Below are 22,720 nucleotides of genomic sequence, written 5' to 3'. Positions count from 1 at the left end.
GACATGTGTTTCACTTCCTCTTGTTCATCTTTTAGTCATAATTAACAAACTATGACAGAACAGAGTTATCATTTCTAACCATTTTACCCTAAAGTTTTGACATCATTAATAAACAGCTATCATTTTTACTCATTTACCCTATAGCCTGATTTTTAAGACTCTAGAGGCATATGACAGCCTGTTCTCAGGCTAGTAGCTTTTGTGGCTAGAAGGACATTAACCAAAACAAAATTTCTATGCCAGTCTTGGCATATTGCCATGTCCCGAGCAGTGTATTATTAATTCTTTTCTTTTTCTTTCTTTTTTTTTTTTTTTTTTGGTTTTTTCGAGACAGGGTTTCTCTGTGTAGCTTTGCGCCTTTCCTGGAGCTCGCTCTGTAGACCAGGCTGGCCTCGAACTCACAGAGATCCACCTGGCTCTGCCTCCCGAGTGCTGGGATTAAAGGCGTGCGCCACCACCGCCCAGCTTATTATTAATTCTTAATGGTCAGAGTGCCCAAGAAAAATCCTCAGGCCAAAGCTGCTGCAATTATTATTTAAATTCTGGCATAATACAACGTTTATATTTTTTATCCTTATAGACAAATTCTATAAACATATAAAATGTCTAATCCTGGCATTCTGTTGTTCCTTGGTTATATGACACCACATTGGCTCTGTGTGTGCTGACTTTTCTAAGAAAGGGAGGTCCTGACATTTCATTCTTTTATCATCTTTCCACTCCATTCTTTGCTCATCAATAAAAGTCTCTGCGTAGGGCAGAGGTAACTTCAGCTAATCTAATTGTGTTGCTGTATTTACCACATAATTGCCTGAGTGTATAGTGGAAAGAGGCTTGCAATCTGAACTGTGGCCAACTCCTCTAGCCCACTGAATCTGGCTGACCTTTTTGAGTTTACTTTGTTTTGAATATCTTGTTTCTTCATAAGTACGGGGCAGATGTTTCAATAATGTCTCATAGCCTTGTAAAGAGACTTCTGGTTTCTTTATGTGTGTTGCAACCTCCAAGACATAAGGAAGACCTTCAAGTAGATAAGGATATCTCCCTTAAAGCAAGAGGGGGTAGTATATTCAGGACTTTTCTGGGGAAGTTTAGAAGCAATACTCTAAATAAACGATTCATAATAAAATTTCCATCAATCCAATTACCCTAAATTGTACAAATATTAAAAGTCCCCCAAGTGTGCAACAGAGAGAGATAAAAACCAAAGGTGGCACAGTGGCCATCATGTGGCTTAGCTTTGCTGGATCTTTGTCAAGCAGCTGTGACCTTATGACTTTTTCCGTTCCCATCAGATATGGCTGTGCCACACCAGGTATTTTTAAACTCTGCAACTCGCAGGTGGGTCCTTAGGTACCAGAGATCTCGGCTAGAGGAGTCTTCCAGGGGGCCTGGATTATGTGCTTTTTGTAGGAGCAGGGTGGGAGGCAGTGACATGCATGTTAAGGTAATGGGTCCCATAGATATGTCCTGGGTTCAGTGGTCACTTTGGAATCTGGAACTAAGTGTCTCCTTTGTCCACCGTTGTTCTCTGGCTTTTCTTAGTGCATGTTTCTGGTGGGAATCTCTCCGTTAGTTAGCAGTTGCAAGCACCAGCTTCTGGCTGGAAGGGGGAGGGCAAGGATCTTTTCGTCTGGAAATCTCTAGCCCAATAAAGGGAAACACTCAAACAAGTAAAGAACCTGGCAGCAGAAGCCATGGCAGAGTGCTATTTACTGGCTTTCCCTTCATGACTTGCTCAGCCTACCTTCTTACAGAGCTCAGAACTACCATTCCAGGGGTGGCACCACCCACAGTGAGCTGAGATTTTGGACATTAACCTTAAGAAAGTTCACAGGAAAAGAGACCACAGTCTTTTCCACAGGCCAGTTTGGTGGTGGCATTTTCTCAATAGAACGTCCCTCTTCCCAAATGACTCTTGCTTATACAAAGTTGACACAAACCTAGCTAAGACAGAGCCTTCCTCTTACAGTATGTGCATTAAAATTAGGGAGTAGAATATATTTGAATGGTATTCAAAAGAATAAATTCAGTTTAAGAATAATCAGGTTGCATAGAAAACTTGAAATGTCTAGCTCTATGTTTAGTTATCAAATATTTGTGCCTATTGACTTGTAGAAACATCCTCCTGCAAGTAAGGATGTGTGCTTTCTCCCTTCTCTCCTTTTTAAGATGATGGGGCATTAATTGCAGTAATGGGACTGCATGGCTTTGGAACCTTATACCTGTTAGTGGCTCCTCATCCAAATGGAGTATAGCTAAGGTGGCAGTTTTGGTTAGAATGCAAAAAATCACCTAAGTAAAGGTTAACATTTTGTGAACATTTCTTTGACCATACCTTGAGCTGTGCAATGCTTAATATCACTCATGGGCAGGTATTCTCATTCATAATGAAACTGATTAAAGATAAGATCAGACAGATTTTATTGATTCTTTTGAAATTTTATGTATTATATATTTATCATATTTAATCCTAACCTCTCAACTGCTCCCACATTCATGCCTTTTTTCAAACCCATCAACTTTGTGTCCTCTTTATTTTCCCTTAAAACAATTTTAAACATCTGGTTTTTTTTTAATTGGCCATATACTCTTGGGTGTGTGACCATCCACTGGAGCATGGTCCACCAACTGGAGACCACATCCTTAAAGCAAACTGAATTTCACTATTGGGCAGATAGAAATTGTCCATAGCTCATCACATTTGGGTAAGACTCTCTGCCCAACTCCATTCTCTGTGCTGGGATTATTTCTAGAATTTTTGAGCTCGCACATGTCTTGTGCATGTTGTCACAACCATTGAGAGTTTATCTTTGTAACTGCTGTTTTGTGTGAAAACCTTGTTTCACTGTAGTCAGCTACTTGCTTTGTATCTTTCAGTCTTTATTCTCTTTTGTGAAAGTATCACTAAGCCATAGGAGGAAAGATTATGATTTCTTGACATACCATTTAGGATTCTGCACTCCACAGCCTTGCATTCTCCTCACACTGACCAGCTGTGGATCTGTGTGTTAAATCACTATCTATTGCCAAAAAAGTAACTCTGATGAGGACTGAGAATTGCATTAATATATTGCATAAGTCATTAGGAGTTGATTTAATACTATGTACACATACCAGTAAGAAGATTGCTGTGGGATGTATGGCAAATGTGTTGCTAATTAATCAATAAAACACTGATTGGCCGTTGGCTAGGCAGGAAGTATAGGCGGGGCAAGGAGGAGAATAAAGCTGGGAAGTGGAAGGCTGAGTCAGAGAGACACTGCCAGCCGCCATGATGAGAAACAGCTTGTGAAGATGCCGGTAAGCCACGAGCCATGTGGCAAGGTATAGATTAATGGAAATGGATTAATTTAAGCTGTAAGAACAGTTAGCAAGAAGCCTGCCATGGCCATACAGTTTGTAACCAATATAAGTCTCTGTGTTTACTTGGTCGGGTCTGAGGCTGTGGGACTGGCAGGTGATAGAGATTTGTCCTGATTGTGGGCCAGGCAGGAAAACTCTAGCTACAGAAGATAGTGATCGTTTTTTTCCTAAGGTCTCAATCCATCTAGCTGGAGGTTATTGGCTCTGATAATGGTGCCAGATAAAGCTTCCTTCTTGGGGATTGGACCTTAATATATTCAGAACATGATTGGTAACTTAATGGCATTTGTTCCACTATTGCACTACTGGGCGAATTTTGCAGCACAGTTATTATTGTAGCTCACAGGGTTACTCTGAGGTAAGACTGATGATTATTCATATTCTCCAGTAGTGTGCATAGCACAGTTGGAAGAAAACTTCTAGGCCATTACCAGGTTGATTTCTCTATTTCTGTGAGACAATCATGTTATCTCCAATAATAGAAGCTTAGTCTCAAGTTTGGAAGGGTAACCAAGATCAATGTCAGGAGCCTGTTGGGAATCTATGGGATTCACTAGCCAACAGCTCACAAATAGTATCCCATTTCTAGCACCATACTTGTATTTGTTAGACTATGGGGTCTAGTGTAAGTATCATCACCTGTTATACTATTTTACATATGTACATGTATATATTTAGGCAGCTTCTATAATAGTTAGCTCCCAGATGGCTTTAAAAATATTTATCCTCCTAGTAGTCATTCCTCTATGATGCCTTCTCACTCCTACATCATTTAACTTCTTTTTCCATGATTCCTCTTTCCTCCTTTATATCATTGTATGAAATTTCCACTGCCTTGAAATTTCTCCCCAATTGTCCTTTACGAATTTTCTGACTTCTATGTCTATTCCAAGGGAAATACACTTATCTAGAGCTTTGAATAACTGACTTAGTATTGGTTCCCAGAGTCAGGATCATATATAGTACCTTGAATAATCAGCTTAGTTTATCTAAGGAATCAATCCCAGAAAAGACAAGTAACCAGGTAGATAAGATATTTGGTAAAATTTCTCACATGCAGCTGATTTAAGCAAGCATTATAGTACCATGTTGGGAAATCATCAAACTACTACAAGTAATGCCCTCCATTCTTTTTTAGAGTTAAAGAAAATAGAAGAAGTTCTTTGATAAGCTGGAGTTTTCAGTGAGGTGCTAACTATGTCCTTCTGAACACACCAGCCCCAAACACTGGGCACCTTTTTCAAAAGACCATCATGGCTATTTGTGAAGATGGTGAGTTGCCTGATCCAATTCTGGTAAGCATCATTTTTTTTTCCTTCTGTGGCCACAGTATTTCCAGAGAATATGGCACTTTCCAATCTTTTCTCGAATTGGAAGAACTATTAGACAACCTAGGATTAGGGAAGAGAAACTGTAAAATATCACTTTTAAAGAGAGAAGAATACCCCATTTAGATTTTACTGATTTATAGAAGGCAAGCATGAGAAGAAAATACATACCTGTCTTTTCTGCTGGTTTAAGCATAGACACTTCCTTCTGGATGATGGCAGGGGTCACAATGGACATGGCTCTGTGAATTTACCTCTGCCTCACATCACCTTGTCACCTTCTTCCTTGAATTCCACACTAGTCTGATATCTCCTTTCACGGCCAATGATTGCAATGAGGGTGCTCATTTTTCTAATGTGAAATATTTGACAAGCTTTCATTTGCATTTTAAGTGATTCAACATGCAAAAATTTTCATGTGGTGAGTATTAATCCTTTAATCCTAACAAAATGCATAAAAATATGTCCCATATTTGGGCTTTTTTTTTTCAAATAAACTACTAAATTATCAGTGGAAACATTTATTGAATATCCAACATCCCTCCAAGCACTATACTAGATATAGGAAAGTTTATGCTGCATGGGAACAAGTTTATCATATTAGGAACAAGATTTACTACAGTAAGCCTTAAATGTTTTATAAAATTTAGCAATAGCCATGACTGCCATGATCCTACTTCTGAAAGTTAAAAAAAAATTCAGTAAGTTTTGTGCTGTGCTCACTGTAACAATAAATCAGTGGCAGGATAGATTGCAGTCACTGTGGGTTTGTGACTCTGACAGCATCTTTGTACACTGAGAGCTATAAATACTAAGACAGAGTAGAAGGAAATGAAAGATTTATTCAAAGGAAGTATCATCAATAAGACATCCATAAATCTAGATAGTTGCTAATCAAATGATAGAAGGATCTGGTCGTACCATTTTATGACTAGATTTGGGAACCTTTACAATCAAATCTGTAAATGGAATCTATGCATTTTTATGATCAATACTCCCAGTTGATTCCTGTGTAAGGTGCTCACTATACTGAAGTTCATGCCTTAACTTTTTACCTCCTAATGATCCATGGGACTACACAAGATGGCAGAGTGCTTTGAAATGAATGAAAGAATTAAGATCTTTGAGAAAAAATTACGTGATTAAAACAATCATTCTAAAGAACAAAACCTTGTGCCAGTATTTACTGTGCTGTTACTTTCAAAATATTGTCACTCTACTTGCTTCATCTCAAATACAGATAAAATACTTGAAAAACAGCCATGCTAAATGGTGTAAATAAAATATACTCCACAATACTTTTCTGAAATAATACATTGAGTGTGGTAAAGTTTTCTTTGAAGTCAGCAGTTAGCATCACACAAGCCCAGAGATTTACAGCTAACTACCAGTTCATAATTCACTGTCTCAAACAGAGATGAGATTCATAACTTGAAGTTGTATATATTTATTCCTTTCATCTTCATGTTCCTGACATTTCTTTGCTTGATGGTATTTGTGTAATTGTTTTTAGAAACTCTTTAGAGCTGGGTGGTGGTGGTGCACATCTTTAATCCCAGCACCTGAGAGGCAGAGCCAGGCAGATCTCTGTGAGTTCAAGGCCAGCCTGGTCTACAGAGTGAGATCCAGGAGAGGCACCAAAACTACACAGAGAAACCCTTTCTCAAAAAACCAAAAAAAAAGTCTTTAGAATCTATTTCAATAAGGACTAAGGTAAGTCTAGTGTCTCATAATACATTTGTACTAAAATAACATATTTTTCATTCAACAGTGACTATGGAACAACCTTTTGAAGACCATTAAATTCCATAGTGGCCTGCACAAGAGACAACTGCAGAAGGGTGTCTGAGGCTCCATCTGGATAAGCCCACTTAGTTAGCTGTCCATAATTTTTTTCATTCATTTTGAGACTAGAATCCCTGTAACCAAATATTACTTCTTTCTTCATTTATTGTTACAATATTATTTTCTTTTTCATTTGGAAATAGGATTTATTATTCAATTTCTCCTGTTTTTCATTATGCTTCAATGAAAATAGTTTACAATTTAAAAAGAAGACAATATTTTACTGATTTAATGTTTCAGCTAATCTTATTTGAGTATCAGTGAGACAGCTCTGTTGGAAATATTTGCCTTGTGCAAGGCTCTAACCTCATCTTGATCACCACATAAAGCTAGACAAAAGTAGACCCCACAAAGTTATCTTCTTGTCTCCACATATCTATCATGGCCTAAAAAAACTGATAGTCACATTGCACAAACACACAGCAAAATGTTTTTAAATAAATCTCATTGTCATTACATTATTCAGCATCTCTGGATAATTCCCTTAGAAGGCAATACTTCAAGATATGATGCCAAATGGATAACTGATGAGGACATGAGAAATGCATGGAATTTCAAGTCATATATACATGTCCATAGTACATTAAGTTATATTGTGAAATATATAGTTGATTGCTGATTATATCTTATTACATCACTTGCAGATAGATGAAATGTTTCTTTGGGTACACACATGAGGCATTTAATGTTTGTTATATTCTTGTCTATGTTTAAGCATTTTAACAATAACATTCTTTTTTTTTTTTTTTTTGGTTTTTCAAGACAGGGTTTCTCCGTGTAGCTTTGCGCCTTTCCTGGAACTCGCTTTGGAGACCAGGCTGGCCTTGAACTCACAGAGATCCGCCTGGCTCTGCCTCCCGAGTGCTGGGATTAAAGGCGTGCGCCACCACCGCCCGGCACAATAACATTCTTAATATGTGTTGACAAAACAGAAAATGTTAGGAGTCCATTTTCTACTCTTAGACTTGTACTCAGAAGACTGACACATGAGGATCATGAGTTTGATTTTATCTTTAATTACTACCATCCAAGTGAGGTTGGATAAAACAACATTTCAAGGGAATTTTTGAAAAAATATGAAAAATAAAACCAGAAATAAAAACCCACCACCCTTTCACAGACACACTTACTTGAAAATATGACCACATATTGCCTAATATTTATATAAAAATGTACAACTTAGATGATGGCCATCCCATTCGATACAGCACAGCAGAAAAATACCTTTCACTAAGTGAAAGCACAATAGAAAAATAAAAGCCACAGAAGGAATATAAGGGCTACAAATAAACTTCACTAAATGAATTTGCCACACATAGAACACACTATAATATCTACCTCAAATGTTGCAAAATAAAAGCCACAATAGGATCTTCACATCAGTCTTTAGTGAACTTGGTTAATAATATATTCACTTCAAGTCTATAATGAAAAAGAGATGAAAAACGTTTTTTTTTCTTGAAACGGAAGACAATTGTGATGTCTAAAGTCTTTACCAAATTATTTATGCAAACATAATTAAGTTCCTCCCTATTTCCTGATATAAAGATGATACAAAAAAGCTATAGAATATTTACAATATTACAGATATTAATATTGTATTAATATCTAGAGACATGGCTAAGTCCTTAATTCAAGTCCATTCCCAGGAGCAAGAAGGTCAGGTTTTTGACAACTTCCAGTAATTTGTGGTACAAAAGACTCCAAGGGTCTAACCTGTTTGGGAACCAGAATGCACATGCAAATACCCACAAAAAGACACAGTAACATTGCATTATTAAAATTAAAACAAATCTTTAAATTAATGTTCACTTATGAATGTTTATCCCTTGTAATTCCTATAACACAGGTGTTGAGGCAGCTGAAGGCTTACAGCATTTTCCCCATCATGAATTGGTTCATGTAACAGAAAGCAAGCATATAGGCTTGAAGACAGAGAAATAAATCATTCTCAGTATGTGGTATCATTTGGGAAGATTTAGAAAATGCTGCCCTGCTGGAAGAAATATTTCACTGAAGGTTGGGCAAAGAGTTTATATTTGCACACCATTTCCAATTTACACTTTCTGCTTTATGCTGCAGGTTAAGGATGTGAATCTTTAGCTTTCTACTTTAGCTGCCATCTCTGACACTTGTTTCCATGCCACTTTCATGGGGATTCTGCATCGCTCTGGAACCAGGGGACAAATTAAACACTTTGTAAGCAAATATAGATATGATGTTTTATCACAGCAACAGAAAAGGCACTAATACACATCCATGAAATTTTACATCTGGATTCATTATCTCACGTAACTGAGGAGTTATGAAATCTAAAAGGGTTACCTTGTCATTTAAATTCATAGGACTTGTGTCCATGTGAGCTTGCAGGTGTAAACAAAATAAAGAGGCACATCATATTGCTTGAACCAGTTGTTGACACTTGTCAGATTGTTTTCTCCAAAATAAATCATCTTGTGTAACTGGGCTGCCTAAAGATCTTACCAAATCCTTTATATTCAGATTCCTTTCAGCATGAGTTTTTCCAGATTCTCAAAATCTAATGTTATATTCCAAGGCTTTAACAGACCAATTACACACAAAAAGCGTTGCTCATGTAAAGTTTCTCTCCAGTATGTTCTTTTATGCATTTGAAGAGTACTATGACATGTAAAGGATTTGTCACACTGATTACATAGGGTTTCTCTGCAGTATAGGTTCTTTCATGGTTTCAGTGACTATTGTGACATAAAAAAGCTTTACTTCACGATTACATTCATAGGTTTCCTCTCCAGTAAGTGTTCTTTTATGCATTTGAAGAGCATTGTGACATGCAAAGGCTTTAGCACAGTGATTACATTCATAGACCTTCTCTCAAGTTTGTATGTGTTCTTTTATGACTTTGAAGATGACTGTGTCGTGCAAAGGCTTTAGCACATTGAGTGCATTCATAAGGTTTCTCTCCAGTATGTGTTCTTTTATGCCTTTGAAGATTACTATGTTGTGAAAAGGCTTTACCACATTGAGTGCATTCATAGGGTTTGTCTCCAGTGTGTGTTCTTTCATGCATTTGAAGACTTTTGTGCCATGCAAAGGCTTTACCACATTGAGTACATTCATAGGGTTTCTCTCCAGTATGTGTTCTTTTATGCCTTTGAAGATTACTGTGTTGTGCAAAGGCTTTACCACATTGAGTGCATTCATATTCATAGGGTTTGTCTCCAGTGTGTGTTCTTTTATGCATTTGAAGACTTTTTTGCCATGCAAAGGCTTTACCACATTGAGTGCATTCATAGGGTTTCTCTCCAGTATGTGTTCTTTTATGCCTTTGAAGATTACTGTGGTGTGCAAAGGCTTTACCACATTGAGTGCATTCATAGGGTTTGTCTCCCGTGTGTGTTCTTTCATGCATTTTAAAACTTTTGTGCCATGCAAAGGCTTTACCACATTGATTACATTCATAGGGTTTCTCTCCAGTATGTGTCCTTTTATGCAGTTGAAGATCACCATGAAATGCAAAGGCTTTACCACATTGATTACATACATAGGGTTTCTCTCCAGTATGTGTTCTTTTATGGCTTTGAAGATGACCGTAATATGCAAAGGCTTTACCACACTCAATACATTCATAGGGTTTCTCTCCAGTATGGTTTATTTTATGAATTTTGAGAGAACTGTGATCTGCAAAGGCTTTACTACATTGATTACATTCATAGGGTTTCTCTCCAGTATGTGTTCTTTTATGCCTTTGAAGATGACTATAATATGCAAAGGCTTTACTACATTGATTGCATTCATAGGGTTTCTCTCTAGTATGTGTTCTTTTGTGCCTTTGAAGTTGACTGTGTCGTGCAAAGGCTTTACCACATTGAGTGCATTCATAGGGTTTCTCTCCAGTAGGTGTTCTTTTATGTATTTGAAGATGATTGTGACAATGAAAGGCGTTACCACACTGATTACACTCATGGAGTTTCCCTCCAGTATGTGTTCTTTCATGCCTTTGAAGATGACTCTCATATGCAAAGGCTTTACCACATTGAGTATATAAGGAAGGTTTCTCTCCAGGTTGACTTCTTTCACACCTTTCATGTCTTCTAGAACTTTGACAATGTTCTTCAATACTATGGTCTTCCCAACTGTATCCTACAGTAGTGAGGTTTCCGTAGGTTTCCAGCATCACATCTTTGTAGAGATTTTTCTGGGAAGGATCCAGCAAAGTCCACTCTTCCCAAGTGAAGTCAACATGCACATCATCATAGGTCACCACTTTCATATCATGGTTTTCCAGCTCACTCATGTTCTCTGCTCAGCTCCCTGAAGCAGTCCTTGCAGCACAGCACACAAAACCACTGGCACCAGCTTCTCTTCAAAGCCAATACAATATTCTTCTAACAGCTATTTTTCAAAATGCTGCAGGATTTGTTCGAACTTGATTTAAAGCACACCTGTACAGAAATAAGTGAATTCTTCAACAAAAGAATAAAAACACCAAGCCAGCAGATGGTGGCACATGCCTTTAATCCCAGCACTTGGGAGACAGAGGCAGGTGGATAGCTGAGTTTGAGGCCAGCCTGGTCTACAAAGTGAGTTCCAGGACACCCCAGGCTACACAGAGAAACCATGTCATAAAAAATTGCCCCAAAGCAGGCAAACAAACAAACAAAAAAAGAATTAAAACACCAATAATAAACTAAAAGAAACATCTGAGTTCATGCCTCCTTCCATCTATTCACAACTGAGAAAAAAATCTACCTCCAAAATATATCCTTTGTTTTTTTGTTTTATATTATTTGAATTCTATTCAGTATATTATATGAATTAAATATATTTATGTTGTATTAAACATATTCTTTATTTTAATAATAAATATTCCATAATTTGATGTCTATACAGTCATGTTTTGTTTATGACTCACCTAGCTTTTGTAGGATGCTCAACTGGGCATATTATCTGGTCTTGGCTGTGGAACTCATGCACATGTAGTCATTTAATAGCTCAACTGGGGTTCACTAACATGTCTGTCATTTGAACTGGCTAGTAATTTTTTTCTCAGTCTATATCAGGTTAGTTCAGCCTTCTTCCCATGGCAGAAGTTTTCAGAAGCAAGAGTAGTCAATGTTTACAAATGTCCCATTTGTCAAAGATTATTATGCCATGGTTCAATCAAAAGTTGATTTAGAAGGTACCTTTGAGATGCAATATATAATCAACTACAATAGATAAGAAAAAAAAAAGACCTTCATGGGCTGGGCAATGGTGGTGCATGCATTTAATTCCAGCACTTGAGAGGCAGAGGCATGTGGATCTCTATGAGTTCGAGGCTAGCCTCATCTACAGAGCAAGTTCCAGGACAACCAAGGCTACAGAGAGAAACCATGTCTCAAAAAAACTAACTAACTAAATAAATAAATGAATATAAAATAAGATCTTTATTTTTATGGAAGGCTCTTAGTGATTATGTGTGATACTGTTAACCAAAACTGAACATAACCTCACTAACAAACACATAACTTTCTTCAGATTTAGGCACTCTGAATGCACTGAAAACCTAGTCCTAAAAAATAAAATTGAACAAGACACAGATTTGGAGAAATAATTTAATTAACTCAAATGGATCAAACAAGACCAACAATACAAAAGCTTATTTAAAGTTGGTGTGTTGTATACTATATGTATTATAGAAATAAAATCCTCAAAATTCAGAAGAATTCTAGGCCTTGAGTGCTTTATGGAAATAGACAAAAACAGAGGATCCTGTAGACATGAGAATAATTAAACCTACAAAAGCTCAAATCAAGAAATATTTGCGATCCTGCCCAGAGTCCCTATCTGGACTAGAGCCCCCAGCTCCCATCCTGTCTGGAGTCCCCATCTGGACCAGAGCTCCAATCCAGCCAAGAACTCCCATCTGGACCAGAGACCCCCACCACTTCCTGAGACTTAGAGACCAGCCCCCAGCTCCCATCCCACCTGGAGATCCCATCTGGACAAGAGGTGAGTGCCTGGGATCATACCCAGAAAGGCCTGCTCCTAGGTCCCATCCCTGGGCACCAGCCATTATGGGGAAGACCTGCCCAACTTGGCCCGAGGTTCTGGCCATAGGGCAAGACCCCCCCCATCCCCACCGGGAAGGTTCCCCTTCTCGAAGACTCCTGGCAGACCCTGCAATCTCTACACCCTGCCCCCACACCCATCTGCCTGAGACCCCAGCCACTTCCTGAGACTTACAGACCAGCTCCCAGCTCCCATCCTGTCTAGAGTCCCCATCTGGACCAGAGGTGAGTGCCTGGGGTCATACCCAGGGAGGCCTGCCCCTAGGTCCCATCCCTGGGAACCAGCCATTCTGGGGAAGACCTGCCCAACTTGGCACCAGGTTCTGGCCATCGGGCAGGACCCCCTGCTGAAGGTTCCCCTTCTCCAAGACCCCCTCCCCTGGGCAGACCCTGCAATCTCCATGCCCTGCCCCCACACCCATCTGCCAGAGACCCCAGCCACTGCCTGAGACTCAGAGAACAATCCCCAGCTCCCATCCGGCCCAGAGCTTCCATCTGGACCAGAGAGAGGCTTCCTGAATCTGTCAGCTATGTCTGGACCAAGAGCGCTGATAAGACCAAGAACAAATCCACCAGGAGATGGTCAGACATCAAGGCAGAAGAACATACAACAAATAAAGAGCAATACAGCATCACTAGAACCTAGCCCTCCTCCAACAGCTAGACCTGAACATCACAAAATGGAAGAAGCAGAAGAAAGCAACCTTATGAATAACAGCATAAAGATGCTAGAGGCTTATAAAGAAGAAATCAAAAAAGAAATTGAGGAACAGACAAACAAAAAATGTGAAGAATGCTATAAAAATGAGAGGAAAGGACAAATAAAGCAGAAGAAAACAATAAAGCCCTGAAAGAAAATCATGAAAAAGCAATGAAACAGATGAAGGAAACAGTCCAAGACCTGAAAAGGGAAATAGAAAAAATGAAGAAGACACAAACAGAGGGGATGCTGGAAACAGAAAATCTGAGTAAATGAATGGGAACTTCAGATGCAAGTATAACCAACAGAATGCAAGAGATGGAAGAGAGGATCTCTGGCATTGAAGATACGGTAGAAGAAATAGATTATCAGTCAAAGAAAACACTAAAGCCAACAAAGTCATGACCCAAAATGTCCAAGAAATTTGGGACACCATGAAAAGAGCAAACCTACGAATAACAGGGATAGAGGAAGGAGAAGAATACCAACTCAAAGGCACAGAAAATATATTCAACAAGATCATAGAAGAAAACTTTCCCAACTTGAAGGAAATGCCTATGAAGGTACAAGAAGCCTATAGAACACCAAACAGACTAGACCCCCCAAAAAGTCCCCTCACCACATAATAATTAAACAACTACATGTACAGAATAAAGGAAGAATATTAAGAGCAGCAAAGGAAAAAGGCCAAGTGACTTATAAAGGCAAACCCATCAGAATAACACCCAATTTCTCATTGGAGACTTTGAAAGCCAGAAGAACCTGGACAGATGTAATGGAGACACTAAGAGACCATGGATGCCAGCCTAGACTAATATACCCAGCAAAACTTTCAATCATCATAGTCGGAGTGAACAAGACATTCCAAGATAAAGCCAGATTTAAACAATACTTATCCACAAACCCAGCCACAGAAAGGACTAGAAGGAAAATTCCAACCTAAGGAAGTCAGATACACCCTCGAAAATGCAGGCAATAGATAACACCACGGCAGTAAACCCCAAAGAAGAGAAGTACACACACACTACCACCAAAAAAATAACAGGAATGAACAATCACTGGTCATTAATATCCCTTAATATCAATGGACTTAATTCACCTATAAAAAGACACAGGCTAACAGAATGGATATGAAAGTAGGACCCATCTTTCTGCTGCATACAAGAAACATACCTCAAATTCAAAAATACACACTACCTAAGAATAAAAGGCTGGGAAAAGACTTTCCAATGACAAGGTCTTAAGAAGCAAGTGGGTGTAGCCATCCTAATATCCAGCAAAATAGACTTCAAACTAAAATCAATCAAAGAGATCAGGAAGGGCATTACATACTCATCACAGGAAAGATCCACCAAGATAAAGTTTCAATTCTGAACATTTATGCCCCAAACACAAGGGCACCCACATATGTAAAAGAAACATTACTAAAGCTTAAATCACATATAAAACCCCACACATTAGTAGTGGAAGACTTCAACACCCCACTTTCACCACTGGACAGATCTCCCAAATTGAAACCTAACAGAGAAATAAAGGACTTAACTGATATTATGACTCAAATGGACTTAATCAATATCTACAGAACATTTCATCCTAACAAAAAAGAATATACCTTCTCAGCACCCCATGGAACCTTCTCTAAAATTGACCACATACTTGGCCACAAAGCAAATCTCAACAGATACAAAACAATTGGAATAACCTCCTGTGTTCTATCAGACCACCATGGTTTAAAGTTAGATTTCAACAACAACAAAAACTGAATAATGCTCAAGTGAATCACCAATGGGTTAAGGAAGAAATAAGAAAAAAAATTAAAGACTTCCTAGAGATCAATGAAAATAAATACACCACATACACAAACTTATGGGACACTGTGAAAGCAGTGCAAAGAGGGAAATTCATAGCACTAAATGCCCACATAAAGAAGTTGGAGAAATCTCACACTAGTGACTTAACAGCACACCTGAAAGCTCTAGAACAAGAAGAATCAAAGTCTCCCAGGAAGAATAGACACCAGGAAATTATCAAAGTGAGAGCTGAAATCAATAAAATAGAAACAAAGAGAACAATACAAAAAAAATTAATGAAATGAAGAGTTGGTTCTTTGAGAAAATCAGCAAGATAGACAAGCCCTTATCCAAACTAACCAAAAGACAGAGAGAGAGAATGAGAGAGAGAGAGAGAGAGAGAGAGAGGAGAGAGAGAGAGAGCATCCAAATCAACAAAATCAGAAATGAAAAGGGGGACATAACAACAGACATTGAGGAAATCCAGAGAATCATCAGGTCATACTTCAAAAACCTCTACTCCACAAAACTGGAAAATCTAAAAGAAATGGATAATTTTCTGGATAGGTAGCACATACCTAAATTAAATCAAGACCAGATAAACTATTTAAATAGTCCAATAACCCCTAAGGAAATAGAATCAGTCACTAAAAGTCTCCCAACCAAAAAAAGCCCAGTGCAGAATTCTACCAAATCTTCAAAGAAGAGTTAATACCAATACTCTTTAAATTGTTCCATACAATAGAAACAGAAGGAACATTACCAAACTCCTTCTATGAGGCTACAATTACCCTGATTCCCAAACCAAACAAAGATGCAACAAAGAAAGAGAACTACAGACCGATCTCCCTCATGAACATTGATGCAAAAATACTCAATAAAATACTGGCAAACAGACTCCAAGAACACATCAAAACAATTATCCACCATGATCAAGTAGGATTCATCCCAGGGATGCAAGGGTGGTTCAGCATATGAAAGTTCATCAATGTAATACACCATATAAACAAACTGAAAAAAAAATTACATGATCATCTCACTAGATGCTAAAAAGGCATTTGACAAAATCCAACACATCTTCATGATAAAGGTCTTGGAGCAATCAGAAATACAGGGAACATACCTAAACATAATAAAGGCAATTTACAGCAAGCCAACAGCCAACATCAAAGTAAATGGAGAGAAAGTCAAAGCGATTCCACTAAAATCAGGAACAAGGCAAGGCTGTCCGCTCTCCCCATACTTATTCAATATAGTACTTGAAGTTCTAGCCAGAGCAATAAGACAACATAAGGAGATTAAGGGGATACAAATTGGAAAGGAAGAAGTCAAGCTTTCCCTATTTGCAGATGACATGATAGTATACTTGAGCAACCCCAAAGATTCCACCAAGGAACTGATACAACTTATAAACACCTTCAGCAACATAGCAGGATACAAGATCAACTCAAAAAAATCAGTAGCCCTCCTATATACAATGGACAAAAAAGCAGAGAAGGAAATCAGAGATACATCACCCTTTACTATAGCCACAAATGACATCAAATACCTTGGGGTAACACTAACCAAGCAAGTGAAGGACCTATATGACAAGAACTTTAAGTCCCTGAAAAAAGAAATTGAAGAAGATGTCAGAAAATGGAAAGATCTCCCATGCTCATGGATAGGCAGGATTAACATAGTAAAAATTTCAATCTTACCAAAAGCAATCTACAGATTCAATGCAATCCCCATCAAAATCCCAACACAATTCTTCACAGACCTGGAAAGAATAATACTCAACTTCATATGGAAAAACAAAAAACCCAGGATAGCCAAAAGAATCCTGTACAATAAAATAACTTCTGGAGGCATCACGATCCCTGACCTCAAGCTCTACTACAGAGCTACAGTAATAAAAACAGCTTGGTACTGGCATAAAAACTGACATGTGGACCCATGGAATTAAATTGAAGACCCTGACATTAATCCGCACACCTATGAACATATAATTTTTGACAAAGAAGCCAAAACTGTACAATGGAAAAAAGAAAGCATCTTCAACAAATGATGCTGGCATAACTGGATTTCAACATGTAGAAGGCTGCAAATAGATCCATACCTGTCACCGTGCACAAAACTTAAGTCCAAGTGGATCAAAGACCTCAGCATAAATACAGTTACTCTGAATCTGATAGAAGAGAAAGTAGGAAGTAGTCTCGAACACATTGGCATAGGAGATCACTTCCTAAATATAACACCAGTAGCACAGACACTGAGAGCAACGAGACAAAGCGACAACCTACAGTATGGGAAAAGTTCTTCACCAACCCCACATCTGACAGAGGGCTGATATCCAGAATATATAAGGAACTCAAGAAATTAGACATCAAAATGCCCAACAGTCCAATTAAGAAATGGGCTATAGAACTAAACAGAATTCTCAACAGAGGAAGCTCAAATGGCTGAAAGACATTTAAGGAATTGCTCAACATCCCTAATCATCAGGGAAATGCAAAACAAAATGACTCTGAGATACCACCTTACACTTGTTAGAATGGCTAAGATCAAAAACACTGAAGACAGCTATGTTGGAGAGGATGTGGAGCAAGGGGAACTCTCCTCCACTGCTGGTGAAAATGCAAGCTTGTACAGCCACTTTGGAAATCAATGTGGCACTTTCTTAGAAAATTGGGACTCAATCTCCCCCAAGATCCAGCTATACCACTCTTGGGCATATACCCAAGGAATGCTCAATCATACCACAAGGGCACTTGCTCAGCTATGTTCATATCAGCATTGTTTGTAATAGCCAGAACCTGGAAACAACCTAGATGCCCTTCAACTGAAGAATGGATAAATAAAATGTGGTACATATACACAGTGGAGTACTACTCAACAGAGAAAAACAATGACATCATGAGGTTTGCAGGCAAATGGGTGGATCTAGAAAAAAATCATCCTGAGTGAGGTAACCCAGACTCAGAAAGACAAACATGGTATGTACTCACTCATAGGAGGATACTAGATGTAAAACAAAGATGACTAGACTGCTACTCACAACTCCAGAGAGGCTACCTAGTAAAGAGAACCCTAAGAAGACACAGGGATCGCCCAATGACAGAGAAATGGATGAGATCTACATGAACAACCTGGATGTGAGTGGAGGTAATGAAGGGCAAGGTTCGAGGGAAAGAGAGCTTAGGGGAGTGGGAGATCCCAGCTGGATCAAGAACAGAGAGGGAGAACAAGGAATAAGAGACCATAATAAATGAAGACCACATGAGAATAGGAAGAAGCAAAGTGCTAGAGAGGTCCACAGAAATCCACAAAGATACCTCCACAATAGACTACTGGCAATGATGGAAAGAAAGCACGAACTGACCTACTCTGGTGATAGGATGGCCAAACACTCTAACTGCTGTGCTAGAAATCTCATACAATGACTGAGGGAAGCAGATGCAAAGAGTCACGGCCAGGCCCCAGGTGGAGCTCCAGGAGTCCAATTGGCAAGAAAAAGGAGGGATTGTATGAGCGAGAATTGTTGAGACCAAGATTGGAAAAAGCACAGGGACAAATAGCCAAATGAATGTAAATACATGTACTATGAACCAATAGCTGAGGAGCCCCCAACTGCATCAGGCCCTCTGGATAAGTGAGACAGTTGATTAGCTTGAACTGTTTGGGAGGCACCCAGGCAGTGGGACTGGGATCTGTCCTTAGTCCATGAGCTGGCTGTTTGGAACCTGGGGCTTATGTAGGGACACTTCACTCAGCCTGGAAGGAGGGCACTGGACCTGCCTGGACTGAGTCTACCAGGTTGAGCTCAATCCCCAGGGGAGTCTTTGCCCTGGAGGAGATGGGAATTAGGAGTGGGCTGGGGGAAAGGCGGGTCAGCGGGGGCGGGAGGGGGGAGGACAGGGGAATCCATGGCTGATATGTAAAATTAAATTAAATTATAAAATAAAAAATTAAAAAAAGAAATATTTGCAACAAATAAGTGTATTAAAGGTAAAAGGATAAAACAAATTATTTTCACTAGTGCATCCAAGCATCATATTTATCCTTACACAATCTGTAGTAAGTCCCTTCAATGCCATATTTGCAAATGATGAATAAAGGATTATTATTCTTAAGAATAAGCATTACAACTCACCTCAAATTCCTAATTTATAAAGGCTGATAAAAATGCACATTGCAATAGCCAAGAAAAATAATATAACACTTTTAAATTATTGTTTAAAGAAACTTGTTTAGTTTCCACATTATTGGCCAAATTCACTTTGGTCTTTTACATGAAGCAATAGTGGTGACTGGATATAATTTGTCACTTGGCCACAAGACAGTGATGTTCATTTAACATCATACCCAGGAGAAAAAGGATTCGCTGTTTCTAAGAATATTTTATGATAATTTAATCTATATATCTCACAGTCATATAAAGTTATGAGATTTTAATCAAATTTATTAAAGTACCTATCAAGTATCTTTCATACATAATCTGTAAGAGTTAGAATAAGTTTTAAGTCTCTATAGCTTTCTGATGACACTTAGAAATTCTAATTTCTTTTATAATACTCATGCATTTAAGTACTAAACATCATGGACAAATTCAAGTCCTAGAAAAGACAATGCGTCAAGAAGAAAAAAACTAAAACTGTTTCTCTACAGGAAGTCCCCAAACCAGCAAAAACTCAAGGAACTCATAATATAGTTTTCAGAATACAAAAATAGATGGAGATCCAGTATTTTCCAGAAACGACAATATAATTAATAAAATCAGATACCATAGGTGGCACCACTGATAAAAGGAGACAACAGACATATCTACAAATTTAACATGGTACCTTAAACAAGAACTACAAGATTCTAACCAAAATCAAAATCAAAGAAATTACTGGCTAGCACTCACCCTTTGCACTCTGCTTTTATTCCTTTTTCAATAACAGAAAAATGGGTTTGGTGAGGAAGGATCTTCCACCAAAATTGAAGAGATTCACTTGAAGCCTTCTGATGTTTCAACATTGTTGAAAATAGTTTTGACTGCTAAAAGTATCATATTCCCTTAGAATAAAGAAAAGTATGTTTGTTAGGATTACTTAGAAATTATTTTTTTTCCAGTGATTGAGGATTGGATGTAAGGCTGCCCCAGAGTGAGAAAATGTAAACTTTTAAAAAACAAATACAAGATAACAGATTTTTAAAGAAATGATGTATAATTTGTATTATATACTGAAACAACTTATTTTGCTCAAATTGCTTTATAATCACAAGCACTTTTGAAAACAAGTCTATCTCCATCTTTGTGTGTATGTTTGTATGTATAAGAATGTCTTCCATGTAAATAGGTGACACACCAGAGAAGAGGATATCAGATCCCCTGGATCTGGAGTAGCAGGTGGTTATGAGCTTCCTGACTTGGATGTTGGTGTCTGAACTCTGGTCAACCCCAAGAATAATGTTGATTGGCCTGTCCTGACCACCCAGTACTTTTTATCCAATAAACTGAAAGTCCTTTACAGACTAACAACAAAAAACTAAATAAACAAAGAAGAATATAAATGATCACTGTGAACCTGATGCCTCAGTATTAAGATATTGGACCTTACGCCTGTCAGAATGGCTAAGATCAAAAACACTGAAGACACCTTATGCTGGAGAGGATGTGGAGCTAGGGGAACTCTCCTCCACTGCTGGTGGGAATGCAAGCTTGTACAACCACTTTGGAAATCAATATGGTGCTTTCTTAGAAAATTGGGAATCCATCTCCCCCAAGATCCAGCTATACCACTCTTGGGCATATACCCAAGGAATGCTCAACCACACCACAAGAGCACTTGTTCAGCTATGTTCATATCAGCATTGTTTGTAATAGCCAGAACATGGAAACAACCTAGATGCCCTTCAACTGAAGAATGGATAAACAAAATGTGGTACATATACACAATGGAATACTACTCAGCAGAGAAAAACAATGACATCATGAGGTTTGCAGACAAATGGATGGATCTAGAAAAAATCATCCTGAGTGAGGTAACCCAGACTCAGAAAGACAAACATGGTATGTACTCACTCATAGGAGGATACTAGATATAGAACAAGGATGACTGGACTGCTACTCACATCACCAGGGAGGCTACCTGGAAAACAGGACCCCAAGAAAGACACGGGGATTGCCCAATGACAGAGAAATGGAATGAGATCTACATGAACAGCCTGGACATGAGTGGGGGTAGTGAAGGGCGAGGGTCGAGGGAAAGAGAGCTTGGGTGAACGGGAGATCCCAGCTGGATCAACAACAGAGAGGGAGAACACGGAATAGGAGACCATGGTAAATGAAGACCACATGAGAATAGGAAGAAACAAAGTGCTAGAGAGGCCCACAGAAATCCACAAAGATACCCCCCACAACAGACTGCTGGCAATGGTCGAGAGACAGTCCGAACTGACCTACTCTGGTGATGGGATGGCCAAACACCCAATTGTCGTGCTAGAAACCTCATCCAACTACTGAGGGATCTGGATGCAGAGATCCATGGCTAGGCCCCGGGTGGATCTCTGGAAGTCCAATTAGCGAGAATGAGGAGGGTTTATATGAGTGAGAATTGTTGAGACCAAGGTTGGATAAAGCACAGGGACAAATAGCCAAACGAATGGAAACACATGAACTATGAACCAATGGCTGAGGGGTCACCAACTGGATCAGGCCCTCTGAATGGGTGAGACAGTTGATTGGCTTGATCTGTTTGGGAGGCATCCAGGCAGTGGGACTGGGTCCTGTGCTCATTGCATGAGTCAGCTGTTTGAAACCTGGGGCCTATGCAGGGTCACTTGGCTCGGCCTGGGAGGAGGGGACTGGACCTACCTGGACTGAGTCTACCAGGTTGATCTCAGTCTGCGGGGGAAGCTTTTCCCTGGCGGAGGTGGGAATGGGAGGTGGGCTGGGGGGAAGGTGAGGGGGACAGGAGGGGGGAGAACAAGGGAATCCGTGGCTTATATGTAGAATTGAATTGTATTGCAAAATAAAAATAAAAAAAATTAAAAAAAAAAAAAAAAGATATTGGGTATGGGACCAGGTAGGCTGCCCATAGACGTTCACCACTCTGTGTTACCGGAGACACAGTACTCATGGCTTTCCCTAGTGCTACAACACCAGTTGCAGGTTCCTCTCCCCCATGCCCACACTTCTTATAGATTCCACAGACCATCTCTACCTGCGCTTCCCTTCCCTTCCTGCCCCCAACTTGGGCAGATAACCCCTGCTCAATCATAGGCCATGCCTGTCAGAAGGCTAGGTAGGCTGCCCAAAGAACTACCCCAACTGTCTGTTACCACAGACCAAATTCTCACAGTTACCTTTAGCACTGGAACAGAATACCAGGAAGAGACTACGAGGAGTACCTTTATCTTCCCCTGTCCACATGTCCACTCATACCATCCCCACCTGCCTCATCTCTATGTCCCAGCACTCAACTCAAGCAGGCAGCCCCTGATCAGCCAAATGTCATGCCTGCCAGAAGACCAAGTAGGCTGTCTGCAGATCTACCACACTATCTGTTACCACAGACCTAATTTTCACAGTTGTCCTTAGCACTGGAATAGAACACTAGGAACAACTTCCCTCCTCCTTCTCCACTCCTGTGGATTCCTAAAATTTTCTCCCCCTGACCTGCCCTTTGC

General features: G+C 39.2%; 1 protein-coding gene and 1 long non-coding RNA gene across 2 annotated transcripts in view; one reads left to right on the top strand and one right to left on the bottom strand.

Moving 5' to 3' along the window:
* LOC131894627 (uncharacterized) overlaps positions 1 to 7,000 on the top strand; it is a 29,368-nt gene extending 22,368 nt beyond the window's left edge. The window contains exons 2-3 of the long non-coding RNA XR_009374975.1: positions 4,505 to 4,661; positions 6,466 to 7,000. This is a non-coding gene — a long non-coding RNA (uncharacterized LOC131894627). The remainder of the gene's footprint in view (positions 1 to 4,504; positions 4,662 to 6,465) is intronic.
* Positions 7,001 to 7,535: 535 nt separating this feature from the next.
* LOC131894625 (zinc finger protein 431-like) lies at positions 7,536 to 11,167 on the bottom strand. The gene has a single exon (XM_059244932.1). The coding sequence runs from the start codon at positions 10,813 to 10,815 to the stop codon at positions 9,379 to 9,381; it is 1,437 nt and encodes a 478-aa protein (XP_059100915.1). The 5' UTR covers positions 10,816 to 11,167; the 3' UTR covers positions 7,536 to 9,378.
* Between the last annotated feature and the right edge of the window lie 11,553 nt (positions 11,168 to 22,720).

This window comes from Peromyscus eremicus, chromosome 17, assembly GCF_949786415.1.
Source record: "Peromyscus eremicus chromosome 17, PerEre_H2_v1, whole genome shotgun sequence".
Taxonomy (NCBI): domain Eukaryota; kingdom Metazoa; phylum Chordata; class Mammalia; order Rodentia; family Cricetidae; genus Peromyscus; species Peromyscus eremicus.
The sequence above is the reverse complement of the archived record's forward strand: the minus strand, read 5'-3'. Positions and strand labels throughout refer to the sequence as shown.